General features: G+C 43.8%; 1 protein-coding gene across 2 annotated transcripts in view; it reads right to left on the reverse strand.

Annotated features, from left to right (window-relative positions):
• Nucleotides 1-3,180: 3,180 nt before the first annotated feature.
• Nucleotides 3,181-23,537, reverse strand: part of hhipl1 (HHIP-like 1) — a 60,277-nt gene continuing 39,920 nt past the window's right edge. The window contains exons 7-10 of one of the 2 annotated variants that reach the window (XM_028821251.2): nucleotides 23,268-23,349; nucleotides 15,138-15,220; nucleotides 5,295-7,045; nucleotides 3,181-4,723 (exon numbers count right to left, since the gene is read on the reverse strand). In XM_028821251.2, coding sequence (XP_028677084.2) covers nucleotides 6,426-7,045; nucleotides 15,138-15,220; nucleotides 23,268-23,349 — 785 coding nt within the window. In that variant the 3' untranslated portion in view covers nucleotides 3,181-4,723; nucleotides 5,295-6,425. Of the gene's footprint in view, nucleotides 4,745-4,775; nucleotides 7,046-15,137; nucleotides 15,221-23,267; nucleotides 23,350-23,537 lie in introns of both variants that reach the window. The other variant, XM_051919793.1, reaches the window with a different exon arrangement.

A 23,537-nucleotide genomic window follows, 5' to 3' on the forward strand; every position in this document is an offset into this window, starting at 1 on the left:
GAAACGGAAATTACGTATTACCATAGAGGAACAGGAAACACATTCTTAATAAACCTGATTCTTGCCGAGAGAGCAAATGGTGACATAGCTCTGGCTGTAGCGTCATCGGGAATCGCTTTTACATTATTAGATGGAGGCCGCACAGTACATTCGGCATTGCAATTACCATTAAACCTTGCTCACGATGAAAATCCAATTTGCAACATACGCAAGGGCTCTGGAAAGGCAAAAGTCTCGCAACATTCAAAGATAATAGTTTGGGATGAGTGCACCATGGCACATAAAAGAGCTTATGAAGCCTTGAACCGAACAATGCAAGATCTCAGAGATCCTAGCAAAATAACGGGAGGTACTGTCGTTTTACTCGCAGGAGATTTTCGTCAGACATTACCAGTTATTCCACGAGGGACACCAGCAGATGAATTCAATGCATGTTTAAAATCCATGCTTCTCCCACGGTCAGTTATATGTCACGTGTTCTTAGGTAGGTACACCAAAAAATGTATACATTTATACATGTAATGGGCAAACAAGAAATGTAGTACAGTAATCCCTGACTTATCACGGGAGATAGGTTCCAAGGCCGACCGCGATAACTGAATTTCCGCAAAGTAGGGACACCATATTTATTTAATTATTTAACGTGTATTTGGACATTTTTAAACCCTCCCTGTATTGTTTACAACCCACCCTTTACTCTATTAATAACAGGGACAACTTCTAAGCAATATGGTAGATAGATAATATCGGTAGATAAGTTTACACTTACTGTATAGCGAAGTACATGTAGCAGCTTGTAGGCGGTCATGACGTCGTCAACCTTGTTGCAATGATTCCTAAAGCAGATTCCATCCAGACTACTGCCTTATCACGTCCACTTGCAACTCGTTTTGCGCCCTGGTTAAAGGACACTGCGGCCGTAGATCTTATATGCTTTTCCTCCTTTTTAAATAAAAAGAATCGTGGACTCATTGATGCTGTAATGGTGTCCTGCAACGGTGTAGCTGTTCCCTTCCTTCAACATATCCAAAACTTTTACCTTTTCTGCAATCATTTGCATCTTCTGTTGGCGCTTGGACACGGCCCCTGAAGCATTAGCACGTTAATGATGAATGAGTGAGATGAGACTTCCTGGTTAATGCAGCACTCTGTCACTAAGCCAATCAGCAGCACACAGGAACTTAACTGCGTGCTCTGATTGAGTAGCTTCTCAGCCATCCGCCAATAGCATCTCTTGTATGAAATCAACTGGGCAAACCAACTGAGGAAGCAAGTACCAGAAGTAAAAAGACCCATTGTCCGCAGAAACCCGCGAAGCAGCGAAAAATCCGCGTTATATATTTAGATATGCTTACATATAAAATCCGCGAAGTCGTGAATCCGTGAAAAGTGAACCGCGAAGTAGCGAGGGATTACTGTATACCCGAAAGCACTGCAGTAGTACTCAATGTATCTTTACTTCTTAAATGTTAATGTATTACTGTTTAACACTGTAATTTATATGCTTCTTATATGTTGTTCAAATTCTTTTATCAAAATATTTTACTGTTTAATAATTTATATTTATATGCAATGTGCTTCTTATATATTCATATTCTCATATGATAATGATGTTAATAATGTTGTTTATATTAATTTCTATGTTATTGTAAGTGCTTTTTATTTGTTAAAAAATAAAATTGGCAATTAACAAACTTATTTTATAAATACTACATTTAATTTTTTTCCCTTGCACTCAGTGAGCGAAGCCACTGGGTAATCAGCTAGTTGTATTATAAAGTGCTCTCATCACATGCAATCAAGTAAAAATCAAAAGCACAAGCTTTATCTGACACTTGATGTTTTAAGTTAGCTGACAAACTTTCCATTCACCGCACAACTGCGTTTCTGGACAAGTGAACAACTTGTTGAATTCCTGCATTTTCTCTGGGCACATTATTCCTGCGACTGTTTTATGAAGTCACCATCTGAGAAAGGTTTCCCGTGTCGGGCAGTGAGTTGTGCTACCTTATAACTAGCTAATGTGGCATTTTCTTGTGTTTTGTTAGCATGGAAAAAATCCTGTTGTTGAGCTAGCAGACTAGCTGCCATTTGCTTAAACTTTCTGTTCTCGCTTGGCACCGGTGTAGGACGTGTAGGTCGGATGTTCGGTTTCGTAGTGTCGACACACATTATATTCTTTCATCACTGTTCTTTCATCACTTTCATGAATAGTTTCATTGCAAATCAAGTAGACACAGTTGCCCTTTACTAGATTCTAGGAAGAAATATTCATTTTCCCACCGTGTCTGAAATTTTCTGCACTCACTTGCTATTGTGAGTTCCTTTGGCTCTGCCATTTTTGGTCACTCGTAGCAAAATTGTTCTTTGGTTGGAATGTTTGTGAAGACGTTGCCTTGATCAAGACAGTATCTCTGCCTTGTGTTAAACCTAAGAAGTGCAATACAGTTAAGAACAAGTTTCTTGTGTTGGCCATATTTTATTATATTTTTAGAATTTGCTGCAGGCCAATTCAAAATGGCCCGCAGGCCATAGATTGGACACCCTTGTCTTGCTTCCCAAGTAGTATCAGCTCCAGCCAGTCACTATTTTGCATGTCTTACTGTATATTTCATGGCTTAGCATCACTTGTACAGATCCTTTTTTAACACACAGCATCATCAATTATTGTCCCCCAATGGCAAACTGGCAGTGTGGTGTAGTGATCTTGCTGTTGGCACTGTGTGACCCTGAGCAAGTCACTTGACCCTCCTGTGCTCCAATTTAAAACTAAAGAAATGCAACCGAATTGCATCTCAAATGTTGTAAGTTGCTTTGGATAAAGGCCTCAGTCACAAATAATTGAAATGTGTTATTTTTCTTTATGTAAACATGTATAGAACATGGATTCCCAAGCTGCTGCCCAAGTGAGACATGGAGACAGCACCAGCTGCTTTATCAGAAACAGAAAATTCACAACACATTAAACTGGACAGGAGAAACAGTTCAGTTCAGGACTTTCTGTCCTGTACGGATTTCTGTTTTACAAAAAAATTGAGAATGCTGCACACATTAAAGAGTGGAAAACAAAAGTTAACAGGGCCGAGGCACACTTTGAACTGAGCGAGTAAATAAAAAAGAAGCAAGTTGCACAAATCCATCAAGAGGCTAATGATTTGAAAACACAACTCCTTCAGACAGTTTTATCTTAGAAACAAAATTGATTTATTGAGTAACAGCCTGAGAGTCAACAAAAGATCAATAACATAAGACAATGCGTTCTTTATCCTGGGCAAGTTACGGTATTTACTTGTAAAACATACTTTTGACTTGAATTGCCTTCTGCATTTCATTTATCCAGTTGTACCTTTTCAGAGAATGTAAGAAAAACAGCAGCAGGCTAGTGTAATGCATACCGACATCCTAAAATGGCAGCAGAAATTCTGTCAGCCATCTTGGTGAAGTCACAGTGAGGTTCAGACTTGCCCGAGTGTCGATTTATATTTTGCATCGGTGACAGCAGTTTATTCTGCACCAAAGTACATGTACAAAAAGATTTTGATATTCTAGGGGACAAAGCGATTACACCCAAGCATCAAACATTAGGACTAAATGACAACAAGAGTACACACAGGCTGAGGCTGAGGCTAGGGATCTGCACTGGCAATCGGAAAGGTTGCCGGTTCGAATCCCGTAACTGCCAATAGGGACTCTGCTCTGTTGGGCCCTTAACCTGCAATTGCTGAGCGCTTTGCATTTACAGTCGACCCTTGATATACGACCGGCCTGACATGCGAACAACTTGATTTACGACCAAAATTTTTATTTTGATTTACGACCAACATCTTGCGTTACAACGTGAATGCGGTCACGTGTATCCGCTTGCGTGATTGTAAACAAACAGCCGACAGCGTTCGTAAGCGTCAGTCAGAGCCCAGATACATGTGTTTGTGGACGTAATTTCGGTCAGTGCAGTGATTTATCTATATATATAATTCACTAAGACCATGGCAAGCAAGACACATAATTGCTAAGGAAGGAAGAGAAGGTAACGAAGGTAAAGAAAGCGATCACAATCGAAACGAAGAAGGAAATTGTGTGGAAATATGAGAATGCTGTTCGTGTAACCGATCTCACTAATATGTACAGCATGTCGAAATCCACCATCTTGACAATTTTACAAAGAAAAGATTTGTATAAGGAGGCTCCTTCTAAACAATAACCACCTTCCATTTCATTCTCTTCCTCCTCCCTTCCTGCAGCCCAAAGATGTCAAAATAAATGGTGAGTACAGTATGAAATTGGTGTTTCTGGTAGGCTAGGCACTTTTAATAACTTTTTGGTTAGTACATTAGAAAAATTATTGGTGTTTTGGTAAATTATGCACATTATACAACCCTTTTTTATTATGAAAAGGTTAAGTAAGTGTTGCTCTGCGAGGTTCTGAACGCATTATGGGTATTTCCATTATTTCTTATGGGAAAAATAGTCTTGAGTTACAACCAACTTGAGTTACAACCAGCCCTTGCGAACGAATTAAGTTCGTAAGTCAAGGGTCCACTGTATATAGCGCTTTTCTCACTACTCAAAGAATTATTATTATTACACAGGGGTAAGTGAGTGACAAGTGTAACCAGATGTCATAAATGAACATCTATAAATGTATCCTTAATTATGATCAGATAATAAAGGACTGAAATAAAATTAAACTTGTTCACCAATGGTACAACTTTAGACATGTAAACTGGTGACCCAATGTTTTTCTCTTTCTTCTCATCGAGCCTTAATGCCCTTACTGCTTTTTAATATTTGACACAGTGTGTTAAAATGCACTTATTATACATCTTTAACTCAATGATTATTGAGCGCTGGGTCCAGTCCAACTGATTTCCAACACAAAGGCCAATTCCTTCCTCGTTTCATGAGCTTGAAGGTTTCTGAACAGTCTTCATTGTGTATTTTATTTTGATGACGATTTCATCTGGCAGAAATCTTATTAAAATCCATTTTCGAAGGCTCCTTTTCACACTACCATGTCATGGGTTGATCACTGTACGTAAAACGTTTCGTTAGAATCTGCATTAGCTGTACCTTTGGGATTTATATGATATTGCCATTGTGGTGGGGCGGGTTGGGACGCCAATGGAATGGAAAGACAGCGCTGAGGCAATACCTCCCCTGGGACGCTAGAGGGGGCTATGGCACCATGGATTCCCGTAGGGCACGCTGGGAGCCGGAGTTTGGCGCAGCCCTGTTGGGTTCTGTGAGGAATGCCAGGGGGAGCTGCAGAGGAATTCAATGGATTTCCACCACACCTGGAAGTGATTCCAGGTAATCCTGATGAACCGCCTGGAGCCCTCCCAGGTGCTGAATAAAAAGAGCCGCCTCACTCCATTCAGAGAACCAGAGTCAGGAGGAGGTGGACGAAGCTTGTCTGGAGAGGAGTGAAGGCGGAGGAAGAAGAAGAAGGAAAGGAAAAGGACTGTCCTTTGTTATTGGAGCTTTGGACTGTAATGTGCTGTGGGGAGCGAGAGAAAAGCGCTCCCCGACTGTAAATAAAACGTGTGTTGTGTGGCAGACTGGTGTCGGGTTAGGGGCATCTGTACGCACCCCGGTGGTCCACATCATCCATCACAGAACCCACTTAATCCAGTTTATGGTCACTAATGCTGATGCCTACAGCTCTTGAGAGAGTGCCAGTCTATTCCAAGACCCATCCACGCATAAGGAGCCTATTTAGAGTTGCCAGTTAACCTCGTCTTTGGGATATTGGGGGGAAAGCTGGAGCACCCATTGAAAAACCCACACTGCGACAAAGAGAAAACTTATAGACTCCACATCACAAAGATATCTAACACATTTGAAGAACAATAGAATTCATTCTTTAGTGTTTGTAACAGAACACACCATCTGATTGCCTGCATTCAACTAAATGTAGGATCCCTGACTAAGAAACAGGGAACTGGAAACATGTTGGATCCCTGGAATGCCATTTAAAATGACTTTTACAATTAATGCACAATAATGAGTATTGTGTTTTACATGACAGAATACAGAAATGGAATAACAAAGCAGTTTTAATTTGTCTGAATGCCACCTTACCTGAACCTTCATGTTCGTACAGAATTGTTCAGACTACATTTTTTGTTGCATTAAATCCAATAAAATAACCTTTTTTTAAATCAACAAAAGAAATAAGTGTCTATTACAAATTACTGGCTACAGACCACTATGAACTTGGTGGTCTGATAACAGGCAACCTAGACCAAAAAAAAAAACTCTTTTGTTTTTGCCCATTTCATTTGGAACAAGTTGGCTATGAAATTTGATTTGAATACATCATTTTCAGTACCTGAACAAAATAATCTTAAAAAAAAAAAATGTAGCACACGTAAGGTCTTGTTTGAGACATACATAAGAAATATCCCTGCAGAACTTCTTCATACCTAAAAGCCAATCTCCTCCGTCTCAGTAAGCTGCCCGCTTCCACAGACAACTCCTGCATCCTCATAATGGCCACAGTTGTGATGCCCTATTTCAGAATGCTTACATTGAAGAAGGCTCGTCTCCATTCCTTCACACTGCACATCATCTAGTAAAATCCTTAAATGCCTTCCCTCTCCAAACTCAGCCTTTTTAGAAGCTCTCACAACATACTGGAAGCCCAGTTGATGGCAGACGACAGCCGCAGCCTGCACATTCCACAGGTCATCACAGATTGTCCCCCATTCTTTATTAATGTAGATTTCCACTCTCCCACGGTCACGTCTGCCTTCCTCATTCGCCAGTCGCAAAGCTCCATCCTGGAGAGTTTCAGAACGTGGCCTTCCCTTTCTTTTTCGCCCATGCCTGGTTCGTCCTCTGCCGTCTTTTTGTGGGCTTCTTGTTGTGGACGTTGTTGTCATTGTGGTGGTAGCCACTGTTGTTTGCTCTACATAAGTGTTTTCCTGATTGCGAAGAATTTTCATGAGCTCCTGAAACCAATCTGAGGTTGTTGGTTTGGGAGCTGAAGTTGTCTTTGGAATAGGCTTTGGTCGTTTCGTAGGTTGGACTTCAATTATAAGTTCTTGAAAACAAAAAGAAGAACTTCATGAGTACACATCATGAATAGTCAATTGAATTGGTTAAGAAGCTCTAAGATATTCCACGCTAGAATAAATGGTAATAACATATCAAAACCATCTCTTTATAAACATGATATGTTAATTAACAAACAGCAAGGATCAGCAGATTTACTGTATACAGGTAGTCCCCAGGTTACGGACACCCAACCTACGACTTACGAACGAGGCCGCAGCTGTGACGCATGCGCCTCATTAACTGCCGCTCCATCATCTTTGACCGGAGGACGCTGCAAGTAGTGGCTGGAGGGGTGCGATTTCGCTGCTCGCGCAGTGTAGTGTCCCTGTGTCCCTCGGGCGGCAAGCGAGCGCTGACCCGTGGTCCATAGTCACTGGGGCCACAGCTATCGCTCATGTGCAGGACGGAGGCTTAATGGGGTGTTTCACTGCCTGCCCACTACACACGGCTCCCCCCGAATCATTTTCAGTGGGCGGCTGGTAATGCTGCAAGTGGTGACCTGGTTGTGGCTGAACGGAGGCCATTGAGGATGAACGGGGCGGCGGGGGGTAGCATTGTAGTGTGCTTCGGGTGGCTGCCTGTTGAATGGAGGCTCATGGGGCTCGGCCGGGCACAGCCCGAAGAGGCAACGTGGGTCCCCCTTCCCATGGGCTCACCACCTATAGGAGGGGCCAAGGAGGTCGGGTGCAGTGTGAGTTGGCTGGTGACCTTGGCGGTCCGATCCTCGGCTACATAAGCTGGCTCTTGGGACGTGGAATGTCACCTCTCTGAAGGGGAAGGAGCCTGAGCTAGTGCGCGAAGTTGAGAGGTTCCGGCTAGATATAGTCGGACTCACCTCGACACACAGCTTGGACTCTGGAACCAATCTTCTTGAGAGGGGCTGGACTCTGTACCACTCTGGAGTTGCCCCCGGTGAGAGGCGCCGAGCAGGTGTGGGTATACTTATTGCCCCCCGACTTGGAGCCTGTACATTGGGGTTTACCCCAGTAGACAAGAGGGTAGCCTCCCTTCGCCTTCGGGTGGGGGGACAGGTCCTAACTGTTGTTTGTGCGTATGCACCGAACAGCAGTTCGGAGTACCCACCCTTTTTGGAGTCCTTGGAGGGGGTGCTAGAGGGCATACCTTCTGGGGACTCCCTCGTTCTGCTGGGAGACTTCAATGCTCACGTGGGCAATGACAATGAGACCTGGAAGGGCGTGATTGGGAGGAATGGCCCCCCCGATCTGAACCCGAGTGGTGTTTTGTTACTGGACTTCTGTGCTCGTCACGGATTGTCCATAACGAACACCATGTTCAAGCATAGGGGTGTTCATATGTGCACTTGGCACCAGGACACCCTAGGCCTCAGTTCGATGATCGACTTTGTGGTCATGTCGTCGGACTTGTGGCCACATGTCTTGGACACTCGGGTGAAGAGAGGGGCGGAGCTGTCAGCTGATCACCACCTGGTGGTGAGTTGGCTTCGATGGTGGGGGAGGATGCCGGTCAGGCGTGGTAGGCCCAAACGTGTTGTGAGAGTCTGCTGGGAACGTCTGGCAGAGCCCCCTGTCAGAAGTAGCTTCAACTCCCACCTCCGGCAGAACTTCAACCACTTCCCGAGGGAGGTGGGGGACATTGAGTCCGAATGGGCCATGTTCCATGCCTCTATTGTTGAGGCAGCTGACCGGAGCTGTGGCCATAAGGTGGTCGGTGCCTGTCGTGGCGGCAATCCCCGAACCCGTTGGTGGACACCGGCGGTGAAGGATGCCGTCAAGCTGAAGAAGGAGTCCTACCAGTCTCTTTTGTCCTGTGGGACCCTGGAGGCAGCTGATAGGTACCGGCAGGCCAAGCGGAATGCGGCTTTGGTGGTTGCTGAGGCAAAAACTCGGGCGTGGGAGGAGTTCGGGGAGGCCATGGAGAACGACTTTCGGACGGCTTCGAGGAGATTCTGGTCCACCATCCGGCGTCTCAGGAAGGGGAAGCAGTGCAGTGTCAACACTGTATATGGTGGGGATGGTGCGCTGCTGACCTCGACTCGGGACGTTGTGGGTCGGTGGGGGGAGTACTTCGAAGACCTCCTCAATCCCATTAACATGCCTTCCAATGAGGAAGCAGAGCCTGGGGACTCAGAGGTGGGCTCCCCCATCTCTGGGACTGAGGTCACCGAGGTGGTCAAAAAACTCCTTGGTGGCAGGGCCCCGGGGGTGGATGAGATACGCCTGGAGTTCCTCAAGGCTCTGGATGTTGTAGGACTGTCTTGGTTGACACGCCTCTGCAACATCGCATGGACATCAGGGACAGTGCCTCTGGATTGGCAGACCGGGGTGGTGGTCCCCCTCTTTAAGAAAGGGGATCGGAGGGTGTGTTCCAACTACAGAGGGATCACACTCCTCAGCCTCCCTGGAAAAGTCTATTCAGGGGTCCTAGAGAGGAGGGTCCGTCGGATAGTCGAGCCTCGAATTCAGGAGGAACAGTGTGGTTTTCGTCCTGGTAGCGGAACAGTGGACCAGCTCTATACCCTTAGCAGGGTCCTGGAGGGTGCATGGGAGTTTGCCCAACCAGTCTACATGTGTTTTGTGGACTTGGAAAAGGCATTCGACCGTGTCCCTCGGGGAATCCTGTGGGGGGTACTCCGAGAGTATGGGGTACCGGCCCCCTTGATAAGGGCTGTTCGGTCCCTGTACGATCGTTGCCAGAGCCTGGTCCGCATTGCCGGCAGTAAGTCGAACCCGTTTCCAGTGAGAGTTGGACTCCGCCAGGGCTGCCCTTTGTCACCGATTCTGTTCATAACTTTTATGGACAGAATTTCTAGGCGCAGCCAGGGTGTTGAGGGGGTCCAGTTTGGTGGACTCAGGATTGGGTCACTGCTTTTTGCAGATGATGTTGTCCTGTTTGCTTCATCAGGCCGTGATCTTCAGCTCTCTCTGGATCGGTTCGCAGCCGAGTGTGAAGCGGCTGGGATGAGAATCAGCATCTCCAGATCCGAGACCATGGTCCTCAGCCGGAAAAGGGTGGAGTGCCCTCTCAGGGTTGGTAGCGAGATCCTGCCCCAAGTGGAGGAGTTCAAGTATCTCGGGGTCTTGTTCACGAGTGAGGGAAGAATGGAGCGTAAGATCGACAGGCGGATCGGTGCGGCATCCGCAGTAATGCGGGCGCTGCATCAGTCTGTCGTGGTGAAAAAGGAGCTGAGCCGCAAGGCGAAGCTCTCAATTTACCAGTCGATCTATGTTCCTACCCTCACCTATGGTCATGAGCTATGGGTAGTGACCGAAAGAACGAGATCGCGAATACAAGCGGCTGAAATGAGTTTCCTACGCAGGGTGCCTGGGCTTTCCCTTAAAGATAGGGTGAGAAGCTCAGTCATCCGGGAGGGGCTCAGAGTAGAGCAGCTGCTCCTCCACATCGAGAGGGGTCAGATGAGGTGGCTCGGGCATCTGATCAGGATGCCTCCTGGACGCCTCCCTGGTGAGGTGTTCCGGGCACGTCTAACCGGGAGGAGGCCCCGGGGAAGACCCAGGACACGCTGGAGGGACTATGTCTCTCGACTGGCCTGGGAACGCCTTGGGATTCTCCCGGAAGAGCTAGAAGAAGTGGCCAGGGAGAGGGAAGTCTGGGCATCTCTGCTGAAGCTGCTGCCCCGTGACCCGACCTCGGATAAGCGGGAGACAATGGATGGATGGGTGGATGGATGAATTACTCTCTGATTACTCTCTGACTCAGCATGAAACCAATTCAGTATTTCGTTGTAGTAAGTAAAAGAACGCTTTTCAGTCATTCGAGCATATAATATAATAAATGAAGTTGAAAGGAATATTTTTCTATTTGAATAGATTATAAAAATTACAGTCATACTTAAATATTTTGTGGAATATGGAAAAGGACAGCAGAATATCAAACTGATTATAAAACTGCTCATAGTTAATGTTCATGTTATTTCAGTTAGCTAAAAAACCTAACTCTAAACTCAACTGATATTGCATTGCAATGTTTTCACATACTTATTCATACAAAGTACATCACCAGCATCAATTTAACGTGTGGAAAGAAGAACACGCATGAGAATACATTGTGGATGGATCAAGCTGTGATTAAAGCAGCTTGCTTTCATATTTTTCACGGACACGACATTCGCACTAAGTGTGTGTTGCTACCCACATGTCTCATTCTCCTCCAGACAACTTTACAATAATCACAAAAAAATATCAAAATATAATATTTTTCAGTTAGCTACAAAAGTATATAAACTCACCTGAAATTGCATTGCAGTGTTTTCACAGAACTTTCAATACAAAACATACCGGGAGTATCAATTTGACGTGGTGTAAGGAGAACATGCGAGGTGGCATATTGTGGATGGTATCAGTTGCAATGTGATGAGCACAGCAATAGAATGATGCTCACTCTCAACGGCAGACATGGCAGACCACTACAATGTATGCAAATGCAAGAATGAACAATGGGCTTTCTTTGTGAAAATACAAGGATTGACAGAATGTGGTATATGCCACGAGTGAAGTGCTTTTTACAAAAAAAATTAATCTGAATTGAATTCAGGTATATTGAAATGCACACCTTTTACAGCAGATGTGTGCACAAGCAAAGAAAACTGACTGTTTATTTGTTTACACTGTGTGAAGGATGGCCAGGGATCTTGCCCAGATGGGATGCCCTTTTGAAGAGAAGACCAGGGAAATGGAAATACTACCAGCAGTACCTCCACCGAGACACGAGAGGGCAGCCCCCTTGGTTTACATCGGGGCCACGAAATTGGAGCTCAGAAGCGCAGCCTGGCGGGGGTCCGTGGCCACCACCAAGGGGACAGCTCAAGAGTCTGGGCATACAGCACTTCCACCACACCCGGAAGTGCTGCCGGATGTCAATCGGGAGAAACCTGGAGCACTTCCGGGTGCAGTATAAAGGAGGCCGCCTCGCTCCATTCGGGTTGCTAGAGTTGGGTGGAAGGTGGATGAAGCTTAGGAGGAAAGGAGTAGAGGCAGCAGAAGAAAAGAAAGGAAAAGGGAATGAGTTAGTGTGGCTGTTTGGTGCACTGTGTTGTGTGCAGGAATTAAAGAAGAAATAAATGTGTGTGCTTTTGGATATTCTGAGTTAGTGTCTGTCTGTGTCCGGGGTTCAAGTTCTACAACTGCCAGAAATGATAGTGTCTGTGCATTGTAATGTTTTCATACAACTTGGAATACAAACTACACAGCTAGTTTCGATTATAAGATGTGCTGTGTTCTTCAGCGCTTTGCTCTTTACACGCAGCACGCTCTGTCCACAATGTGCCATCTCATGTGTTCGCCTTCGTTTCTGACTTCGTACACTGACAGCTTTGCTGACACTCGGGACACTTTAATGCTGGCTGCGTCCCTCGTATTCCAGGTTGTGTGAAGACATTGCACTGCAATTTCAAGTGCGTTTATACAATATTTTTATCTCACTGTAAATACAGGAACACCCATAGTTTTTAGATGTGCCTATTATTTTTTATTACATACTCTAAAAACGTGAGTAATTATAAGTGATATTTATTTTACAGTTATTGTATAGCCATCTGTAGGAGGGAGACACAGTAATTGACATTTGGGAAACAACATTCAATAACCTTGATAAAGGTGGCTAGATTGGATTTTTTTGAAGTAAAAAGAATATGCAAATGTGGTCAATGGTGAGAAGAGAGAGACAGTGAATCACACCAGGGGACCAATGTTTAATGAGTCACTTGTGGCAGTAAAAAGGGGTCTTTCATGTAAGAAAACAAAGAAAAATATCATCAATCACGTTTTCTGAATAGAATTTCAGAGTCACAGCAATGGAGGAATTTGCAGTGCGGCAAATTAGGAAAAGTCAAGGAGGAACTAATTAAAGATTTAAAACAACAATGCCAGTTAGCATCGGCCATGGCGCTTCTAGTGTTAAAAGTCAATAGTGGAATTTCACTGGCTTCTACAGGAAACGTAGAGAGCCTTGGCATGTGCTGGGATATTCCAGGAGGCTTTAATGCAGGTCTCCACACTCCCCCTCACATGGCCCTTACCTAACCACAATGATACTCTAACTTGCTGCCACTGGTACCACTTTGTTAGTGAGGGAAACCTCTACAATGTTCAAACAAAATTATACAGTCATATGAAAAAGTTTGGGAACCCCTCTCAGCCTGCATAATAATTGACTCTCCTTTCAACAAAAAGATAACAGTGGTATGTCTTTCATTTCCTAGAAGTACTGGGGTGTTTTCTGAACAAAGATTTTTAGTGACGTAGTATTTAGTTGTATGAAATTAAATCAAATGTGAAAAACTGGCTGTGCACAAATGTGGGTCCCCTTGTCATTGTGCTGATTTGAATGCCTGTCACTGCTCAATGCTGATTACAACACCAAATTGGTTGGATGAGCTCTTTAAGCCTTGAACTTCATAGACAGGTGTGTCCAATCATGAGATATAAAGGGATTTAAGGTGGTCAATTGCAAGTTGTGCTTCCTTCCCTTTGACTCTCCTCTGAAGAGTGACAGCATGGGATCCTCAAAGCAACTCTCCAAAGATCTGAAAACAAAGATTGTTGAGTCTCCTGGTTTACGGGAAGGCTACAAAAAGCCATCTCAGAGGTTTAAACTGTCAGTTTCAACTGTAAGTAATGGAATCAGGACATGGAAGGCCACAAGCACAGTTGCTGTTGAACACAGCAGGTCTGGCAGGCCAAGAAAAATACAGGAGCGGCATATGAACAGGATTGTGAGAATGGTTACAGACAACCCACAGATCACCTCCAAAGACCTGCAAGAACATCTTGCTGCAGATGGTGTATCTGGACATCGTTCTACAATTCAGCACAATTTGTACAAAGAACATCTGTATGGCAGGGTGATGAGAAAGAAGCCCTTTCTGCACTCGCGCCACAAACAGAGTCGCTTGTTGTATGCCAATGCTCATTTAGACAAGCCAGATTCATTTTGGAACAAAGTGCTTTGGACTGATGAGACAAAAATGGAGTTATTTGGTCAGAACAAAAAGTGCTTTGCATGGCGGAAGAAGAACACCGCATTCCAAGAAAAACACCTGCTACCTACTGTCAAATTTGGTGGAGTTTCCATCATGCTGTGGGGCTGTGTGGCTAGTTCAGGGACTGGGGCCCTTGTTAAAGTCGAGGGTCAGATAAATTCAACCCAATATCAACAAATTCTTCAGGATAATGTTCAAGCATCAGTCACAAAGTTGAAGTTACTCAGGGGTTGAATATTCCAACAAGACAATGACCCAAAACACAGTTGGAAATCTACAAAGGCATTCATGCAGAGGGAGAAGTACAATGTTCTGGAATGGTCGTCACAGTCCCCTGACTTGAATATCATCGAAAATCTATGGGATGATTTGAAGCAGGCTGTCCATGCTCGGCAGCCATCAAATTGAAGTGAACTGGAGAGATTTTGTATGAAGAATGGTCTGAAATACCTCCATCCAGAATCCAGACACTCATCAGAGGCTTTAGGAGGACAGCGTCTAGAGGCTGTTAGATTTGAAAAGGAGGCTCAACTAAGTATTGATGTCATATCTCTGTTGTGGTGCCCACATTTATGCACCTGTCTAATTTTGTTATAATGCATATTGCATATTTTCTGTTAATCCAATAAACTTAATGTCACTGCTGAAATCCTACTGTTTCCATAAAGCATGTCAGATATTAAAAGGAAGTTGATACTTTGAAAGCTCAGCCAATGAGAAACACAAATCCAAAGAATTAAGAGGGGTTCCCAAACTTTTTCATATGACTGTAGCAAAGGAAAACAAATACATATTAATTGTAAAACATTTCTATGAAGTCTGTGGTAATTCAATAGGTACTCGTATCATACTGTTACAGAAAAATTTGATATCTGCTCAGTTACACTATCAGAGGTCAAGATCCCTTCCATAAAATAGTTTCAATCATGAACATATCTTCATGAATATGAAGCAACGCAAACCACACATTCAGGCCAAACTCTGTAAATGTAACACTTCACACATTCAACACAGAAATCATTTTAAATGTTGAACAACACTTTATAATTCTGAATTTCTGTGTTCATTATCTGTACTAAATAAAATAAATTATACATACTTTCCTTTGGCTGAAAATGGATTTGCCTGCTTTTAAGTTTAACCGGCAAAGGATCATAGTGACATTTTCTTGGCGGAGCTCGTCTATAACAAAGAGAGAATGAAATTAAACCCAGAGCAAGGCAGGCTTTCACCAATAATTCACACTACAGCAGGATGCTGACATTGTGTTTTCCATTGCAGTATTCAAATAAAAAAAGCAGTGAATGTAAACCAATATCTATAATAACATTGAAAATAATGAATAATGCATAAAGTACATTTACTAGGGAGAGTCATCTCACGATTGTAATAATTGTGTACCTATTCTGGTGTAATGATTACAAAGCTGAGATGTAAATTATAAGGTCAGTTACCAAAATAGGCACAAATATGAAGGGGTAAACATCAAAGAAATTCGGCAGAAATGCCTTCTGTTCTTCTAGTGGCTTCTCAATAAAACATTAAACCTTAGAGATGCATGGCACTATAGTAGAGTATCCTTGTTTAGAAAACTATACTTTCATCCAAAAAGCACGGATTTAAAAACATAAAATCCAGCAATGCAGTAAAGGAAGGCAGACAAAGGCATTCGTAAGGCGGACCCAGCACAGTGCATCCTCTGTGTGACTCTTACCCTTCAAGCAGCACATTTATTAAAGATTGTATGACTCAAGAACAGTTGAAAGAGCAGGAAAACAAAGACAGCATTCAAACGTCATTCAGAAACTACAACAAATAGTTTAATGATCATTATCTGAGTTAAGCTAGGTTGGCCCGTTGCCACCGAAATTCCCTTCCTCCATTTTCTACTGCGTCGGAGTCCGTATGGATGAAGCCTTTCTGATTGATGTCATTTCATCAATGTTTTCTTTATCCCTCCTTTTTAATGTCAATCTTCCTCTTTGTGTTCCTTTTTACCCAAATAAACTCAGCATGGTGTGACCACCAGAGGGCATAGCAGCACCCCAAACCCTGAGACGTAACTAGACGGCACAGTCCTGAGTTCAAATGCAAGATGTTTTATTTACACAGTACCTCAACAGACTTCCAATTCCTCTTTCCAAGGTAACACAAAACAATAACTGGGTTTTCTTTCTCCTTCCACACCTCACATTGAGTCTCATCCACTTCCTCCCGACTCTGGTGAAAGAAAATTGGCTTCTTTTTATGCTGGACCCAGGAGCACTTCAGGTGCCACAACTTTGCGCAACTGCACCACTTCCAGGTCAGGTGGAAGCTCTTCAATGGAAGTATAATGTTCTCCTGCAACTTCCTGCTAGAGGCACCCAAGAATCCCGACAAGGCTGTCCCACGGGACTGCAATTCCCAGTCTGCCCTGCGGGTATCAATATGGGAGTAGCACAAGCTGGATTTTGCCATCGTGTGCATGGGGTTGGACATAACTCTGGGAAGCAGCTACACTTTGTCCATCTGAGCAGGCCTCCTGTCCTGGCGATGAACTAGCACCCATCCCAGATGGGATGCCAGTCCAGTTCTGTCCTTCTATTATAGCCCCCTGTCCTGGCAAGTAATCAGCTTCCATCCCGGTCAGGTCGCTGGACCATCCAGCATGATGCTGACAATAGTAAAACCACCTTAGCCTGTTTCTGCTTCATTATAATTAATTTTCCTTTCCCTGCCCCAAGATCATTTTCATCTCAGTTGCTTCTCTCCCAGAAAATTTAACACAGCTAGGTAAATTTCCTAGACTGGCATACATATGACCCAAAGGAGAAAATTGTTGGGGAAAGTATGCAAAATATCACAACATCCTTGGGTAAGATGTGCTGACACGCATGTGATTGACGCAGTAATGAGAGATCTGGGCAATGCTAAAGGAAAAATCTAGCCTGAAGTTGATTTATTGGCTTACTAATGTTAACAGTTTGAAAAGTATTGGCAAGTTAGAATGATCCTGAAGTAAAGCTTCTCAGTCCAACACAAGAAGTAAACTGTTGAGCCTGGCTGAGTACTGAAAAAAGACTTGTGTGGAGGTGCATTTGTCTGAAGGAAACTGAGCTTTGTGAAGCTTTTTGGATCAATAATCATGCAGTGGTGTTAGCCGTATTATTTTTCATGTTAGATAGATAGATAGATAGATAGATAGATAGATAGATAGATAGATAGATAGATAGATAGATAGATAGATAGATAGATAGATAGATAGATACTTTATTAATCCCCAAGGGGAAATTCACATACTCCAGCAGCAGCATATTGATAAAAAACAATATCAAATTAAAAAGTGATAAAAATGCAGGTATAACAGACAGTAACTTTGTATAATGTTAACGTTTACCCCCCCCCCCCCCGGGTGGAATTGAAGAGTCGTATAGTGTGGTGGAGGAACGATCTCCTCAGTCTGTCAGTGGAGCAGGACGGTGACAGCAGTCTGTCGCTGACGCTGCTCCTCTGTCTGGAGATGATCCTGTTCAGTGGATGCAGTGGATTCTCCATGATTGACAGGAGTCTGCTCAGCGCCCGTCGCTCTGCCACAGATGTCAAACTGTCCAGCTCCATGCCTACAATAGAGCCTGCCTTCCTCACCAGTTTGTCCAGGTGTGAGGCGTCCCTCTTCTTTATGCTGCCTCCCCAGCACACCACCGTATAGAAGAGGGTGCTCGCCACAACCGTCTGATAGAACATCTGCAGCATCTTATTGCAGATGTTGAAGGACGCCAGCCTTCTAAGGAAGTATAGTCGGCTCTGTCCTCTCTTGCACAGAGCATCAGTATTGGCAGTCCAGTCTAATTTATCATCCAGCTGCACTCCCAGGTATTTATAGGTCTGCACCCTCTGCACACAGTCACCTCTGATGATCACGGGGTCCATGAGGGGCCTGGTCCTCCTAAAATCCACCACCAGCTCTTTGGTTTTGCTGGTGTTCAGTTGTAGGTGGTTTGAATCACACCATTTAACAAAGTCATTGATTAGGTTCCTATACTCCTCCTCCTGCCCACTCCTGATGTAGCCCACGATAGCAGTGTCATCAGCGAACTTTTGCATGTGGCAGGACTCTGAGTTGTATTGGAAGTCTGATGTATATAGGCTGAACAGGACCAGAGAAAGCACAGTTCCCTGCGGCGCTCCTGCGTTGCTGACCACAATGTCAGACCTGCAGTTCCCGAGACGCACATACTGAGGTCTGTCTGTAAGATAGTCCACGATCCATGCCACCAGGTATGAATCTACTCCCATCTCTGTCAGCTTATCCCTGAGGAGCAGAGGTTGAATGGTGTTGAAGGCGCTAGAGAAGTCCAGAAACATAATTCTTACAGCACCACTGCCTCTGTCCAAGTGGGAGAGGGAACTGTGTAGCATGTAGATGATGGCATCCTCCGCTCCCACCTTCTCCTGGTATGCGAACTGCAGAGGGTCGAGGGCGTGGCGGATCTGTGGCCTCAGGTGGTGAAGCAGCAGCCGCTCCATGGTCTTCATCACATGCGACGTCAGAGCAACAGGCCGGAAGTCATTCAGCTCACCAGGACGTGATACCTTTGGGACTGGGGTGATACAAGATGTTTTCCAAAGCCTCGGGACTCTCCCCTGTTCCAGGCTCAGGTTGAAGATGTGCTGTAGAGGACTCCCCAGCTCGAACACACAGGCCTTCAGCAGTCGTGGCGATACTCCATCTGGCGTATGTGTCTTTGGGGTTCAAGTACATTGCACAAAAAATAAAGAAATAGAAAGAATGCAACACTTGAGCACTGCTGCTCCCCAAAGTATTTTCTTCCAGAGATTGTGATGATAATGGTCAGTTCTTACACAAATCTCTAAGGTTTAACACTGCGATGATGTTAAGATTTCGATAGACCAAAGGAATGTAGTGGCCAAGAAATGAAAAGACAAAGGAAGTAGGGAGACAAGTATTCAAAAAACAGGCAAAGGTCAGAATGCCAAAAATATCTTGGTCAAAGCCCAAAACACAAAATAAGAATAACGGTCAAAAAAAGTTAATGAACATTTACTTTGAAGTACAATTAATCTTCCACTAACACTAGTAAGAACATCTTTAGTGAGATTTGAGAAAGACATCCAGTTTACAGATATCAAGAGCTGTGTGCCACCACTTTTTATGGGCAAATCAAGATAACACACGTGACTGCCAATGGGCATTGTCATTGTCAAAAATAAGGCTGTGGGCATGCATGCAAAGATAGTAACAAAATGGCAGCGTACACCCAAACAGAAGAACACATAATGTTTTCATCCAAAAAAATGATAAAATAAAAGTAAAAATTACAAAAACAACACATATTGTGAACATAACAGATGAGACTTTCACACACTGTATGCATGCTGACATCCTAGGAAACGGCACAGTATCCCAGCCATATAAGACCAGCACAATCCTAGTAAACTCTCGGGACAGCTAACCCTGGAATTTCTTAGGCTCTATGTATTAAAAGGACTTTTGTCTCTTGATCCGCCGTGTCTCACTCCCATGCCTTGAGCAACTCTGCACACAGCCTGTATAAAATATCTCTTTTAATGCCAGAAAGACTGAGGGAGAGTTGCTGGGAATTCTTCCATACACATGTTACCATTACGTCTGCCAGCAAACTAAACTAACTCTTACACCACTGCAGCTTTTACAGCATACAGCACATGCCCAATCACCTCCTACATATCTCTGGTTCTTCACCCCCAGGGTTCACCTTAGCCTCTCCTGCTTATACCCTCCTGACGTTAGCCCAGGTTTCAATTTTCTTCGCACATCCCCAAACATGTATATCTTAAGCCGAAGTCATACTGTAAAACTTCTAGTCAGACGGGAAGTCAAACTTGCAGACTGCAGCAACTGATCCCGTTGCTTGAGCATGTCACATGACAAAACTAAAAACAGCAGGGTATGTCAAATTACATGACCGCGGAATGACTTTCCAGCACAATTGCACATTTATAAAGTATCAGAAGCTTGATCTTTTTTCTGAGAGGCTGTAACGTCCTGTCTCACAGAATAGGTGCCCAAGCAAAGGCTTTCCAGGTACGGCAAGTTCAGCTGCAGTCTTCAACGTTTTATTTTTCTTTTTCTTTTCTGTTGTGGTACATGAAACACACAACATCAGACAGAAGAGTTTCTATTCTGCTTGTTAGGTCCAAACACCTGCGTTCCTCATCTTATTCCTCATTGCTGCGATATATGCATTGAGTGTGCACTCAATAGTTATAATGTCTCACACACACACACAAGTCCACCCATATGACTTAAGACAAAATTGAACCTATTTGATTTTGTCAAATGTTAGTTGTAGACTAGTTGGCCTGGAACATTAGAACAATCTAACAAGAACAGGCCATTCAGCACAACAAAGCTTGACGGTCTTATCTACCTAATTCTTCTGAAACAACAGCAAGTCGAGTTTTGAGCATCCCTAAAGTCCTACTGTCTACCACACTACTTGGCAACTTATCCCATGTGCCTGTGGTTTTCTGTGTGAAGAAAAGCTTCCTAATGTTTGTCTGAAATTTACCCTTAACAAGTTTCTGACTGTGTCCCTGTGTTCTTGATAAACTCATTTTAAAGCAACAGTCTCATAATTTTAAAACACTTCAATCATGTCACCTCTTAATCTCCTTTTGCTTTAACTGAAAAGCCTTAGCTCCTTTAGTGTTTCCTGCAGTCCTTGAATTAGCCTAGTCACTCTTCTATGCAGGATATGTCAGACTACCCGACCGGCGGTCATGGGAGCGTCCCGACTTGCTAAGATTCTCTGGAATATTCAGGTAATGTGGTATGCCATTAGGTGGATTGGCTATTCAAAACTGAGCCCAGTCGGAGTGATTACAGGAGTGCTTTATGAGCTCCTTGAAATCCAGAATTACATTAAGCAGTTTTTAGAATATATTCATGCATAGAAAAGAATAACTTGATTGGGGTTAGCACAGAAATACTCTTGGAGTTAGGGGTGCGGATGTAAATAGCTGTTTCTTCTTCTTCTTTCGGCTGCTCCCGTTAGGGGTTGCCACAGTGGATCATCTTCTTCCATATCTTTCTGTTCTCGTCATCTTGCTCTGTTACACCCATCACCTGCATGTCCTCTCCCACCACATGGATAAACCTTCTCTTAGGCCTTCCTCTTTTCCTCTTCCCTGGCAGCTCTATCCTTAGTATCCTTCTCCCAATACACCCAGCATCTCTCCTCTGCACATGTCCAAACCAACACAATCTCGCCTCTCTGACTTTGTCTCCCAACTGTCCAACTTGAGCTGACCCTCTAATGTCCTCATTTCTAATCCTGTCCATCCTCGTCACACCCAGTGCAAATCTTAGCATCTTTAACTCTGCCACCTCCAGCTCTGTCTCCTGCTTTCTGGCCAGTGCCACCGTCTCCAACCCATATAACATAGCTGGTCTCACTACCGTCCTGTAGACCTTTCCTTTCACTCTCGCTGATACCCGTCTGTCACACATCACTCCTGACACTCTTCTCCACCCATTCCACCCTGCCTGCACTCTCTTCTTCACGTCTCTTCCACAATCCCCATTACTCTGTACTGTTGATCCCATGTATTTAAACTCCTCCACCTTCGCCAACTCTACTCCCTGCATCCTCACCATTCCACTGACCTCCCTCTCATTCACACACATGTATTCTGTCTTGTTCCTACTGACCTTCGTTCTTCTCCTCTCTAGATCATATCTCCACCTCTCCAGGGTCTCCTCAACCTGCTCCCTACTATTGCTACAGATCACAATGTCATCAGCAAACGAATAGCTGTTTCAAATCAGTATAATAGCACAAAAATAAACTGTAGCAAAGAAACATTTTCTTGTTAATATTAATAACAATAATAATAATAATAATAATAATAATACATTTTATTTATATAGCACCTTTCCCATGCTCAAGGCACTTACAGAATATAAGAAGAACGGCAGGGTATACAGTATATAGCATTGTACAAACCAGATAAATAAATAAAGAAGATTACGACAGTGAATTCAGAGAAAAAAATCCTAACAGACAACATCATTGACGGTCTCGCACACACACACACACACAGGTTACATGAGCATCTTGACAGAGAAGTAAACTGAGAGAAGGGTAATAAAGTCAAGTGGAGCTAAAAGCCTTCCTGAACAGATGAGTTTTCAGTTGTTTTTTAAAAGAATTCATGGAGTCAGCTGACCTGATTAATTTCGGTAGGTCATTCCAGAGTCTGGGCGCTCTACAGCTGAAGGCCCTGCTGTCACCCATGGAGTGTAGATTAGTGAGGGGCACAACAAGATTACCAGAATCAGAGGACCTTAGTGGGCGGAAGGTTATTGAAGGCTTTGTAGGTGATTAGTAGGATTTTATATTCGATTCTGTAAGACACAGGGAGCCAGTGAAGACGGAGCAGGATGGTGTGATGTGCTCGCTGTTGCTGGTTCGAGTAAGGACTCTTGCAGCTGAGTTTTGAATAAGCTGGAGCTGTGATAGAAGATTAGAAGGGGCACCTGCCAGTAGGGAATTTTAATAATCGATGTGGGATGTGATAATAGCATGGACAAGTTTCTCAGCGTTAGAAAAGGAGAGGAAGGAGCAAACACGGGATATGTTATGGAGGTGAAAGTAAGAAAGTTTCTTAATGTGATTTATGTGGGCGGAATAAGAGAGGGAGGAATCATAAATGACACCAAGATTCTTTACAATAGAGGCAGGTCTGATGAGACTATCCATCCATCTTACCTAAGGAAGTCTACTGCCACAGGAGAGAGGGGGAGGCAGGGCACAAACACAGAAATGGATAATTAGACTAAAGTGAAAATGCATGGCTGAAACATTTGCAAGAGTCTGAACCAATAATATCAAATGAACCAATACACCAACGCCAAAATCCATCCATCCATTCATTATCCAACCTGCTATATCCTAACTACAGGGTCACGGGGGTCAGCTGGAGCCAATCCCAGCCAATGCAGGGCGCAAGGCAGGAACAAACTCTGGGCAGGACGCCAGCCCACCGCAGTAGTTCAGACTATTGAACTGTAATTCACACATATCAAACATAGCAGGCAGAAGACAAAAAGGAAAATTACTATAAAACTAATAAGGACTCATGTATGATTTCTGATATTAACCTCGATGGTAGGAAATTGCTTCAAATGAATAGGCTTGCTGCCTTAATGTACATAAATAAGCTTGTATTAACAATCTTTTACCGTGATGGGTCCACAATTTTGTAAACTACTCCAGAGGGTGCAGTTGCACTTGGTATGCCAGTTGACATGAAATACAATTCCCCTGTAAAGGCAAAAAAAAAAAAAATCAATAAATCTTGTCCGGATAAAGAAAATGCAGTGTACAGATCTCCCAAAATCAGCACAAATAAAGTGTCCTATTTACATAACCTCCATAAGCAAGGAATAGCTGAAGTCTGCAACGGCTAAATCATGAATCCTTTGATTCATGTAAGGTTATCCAGATGTGAG

This window comes from Erpetoichthys calabaricus, chromosome 16, assembly GCF_900747795.2.
Source record: "Erpetoichthys calabaricus chromosome 16, fErpCal1.3, whole genome shotgun sequence".
NCBI lineage: Eukaryota > Metazoa > Chordata > Cladistia > Polypteriformes > Polypteridae > Erpetoichthys > Erpetoichthys calabaricus.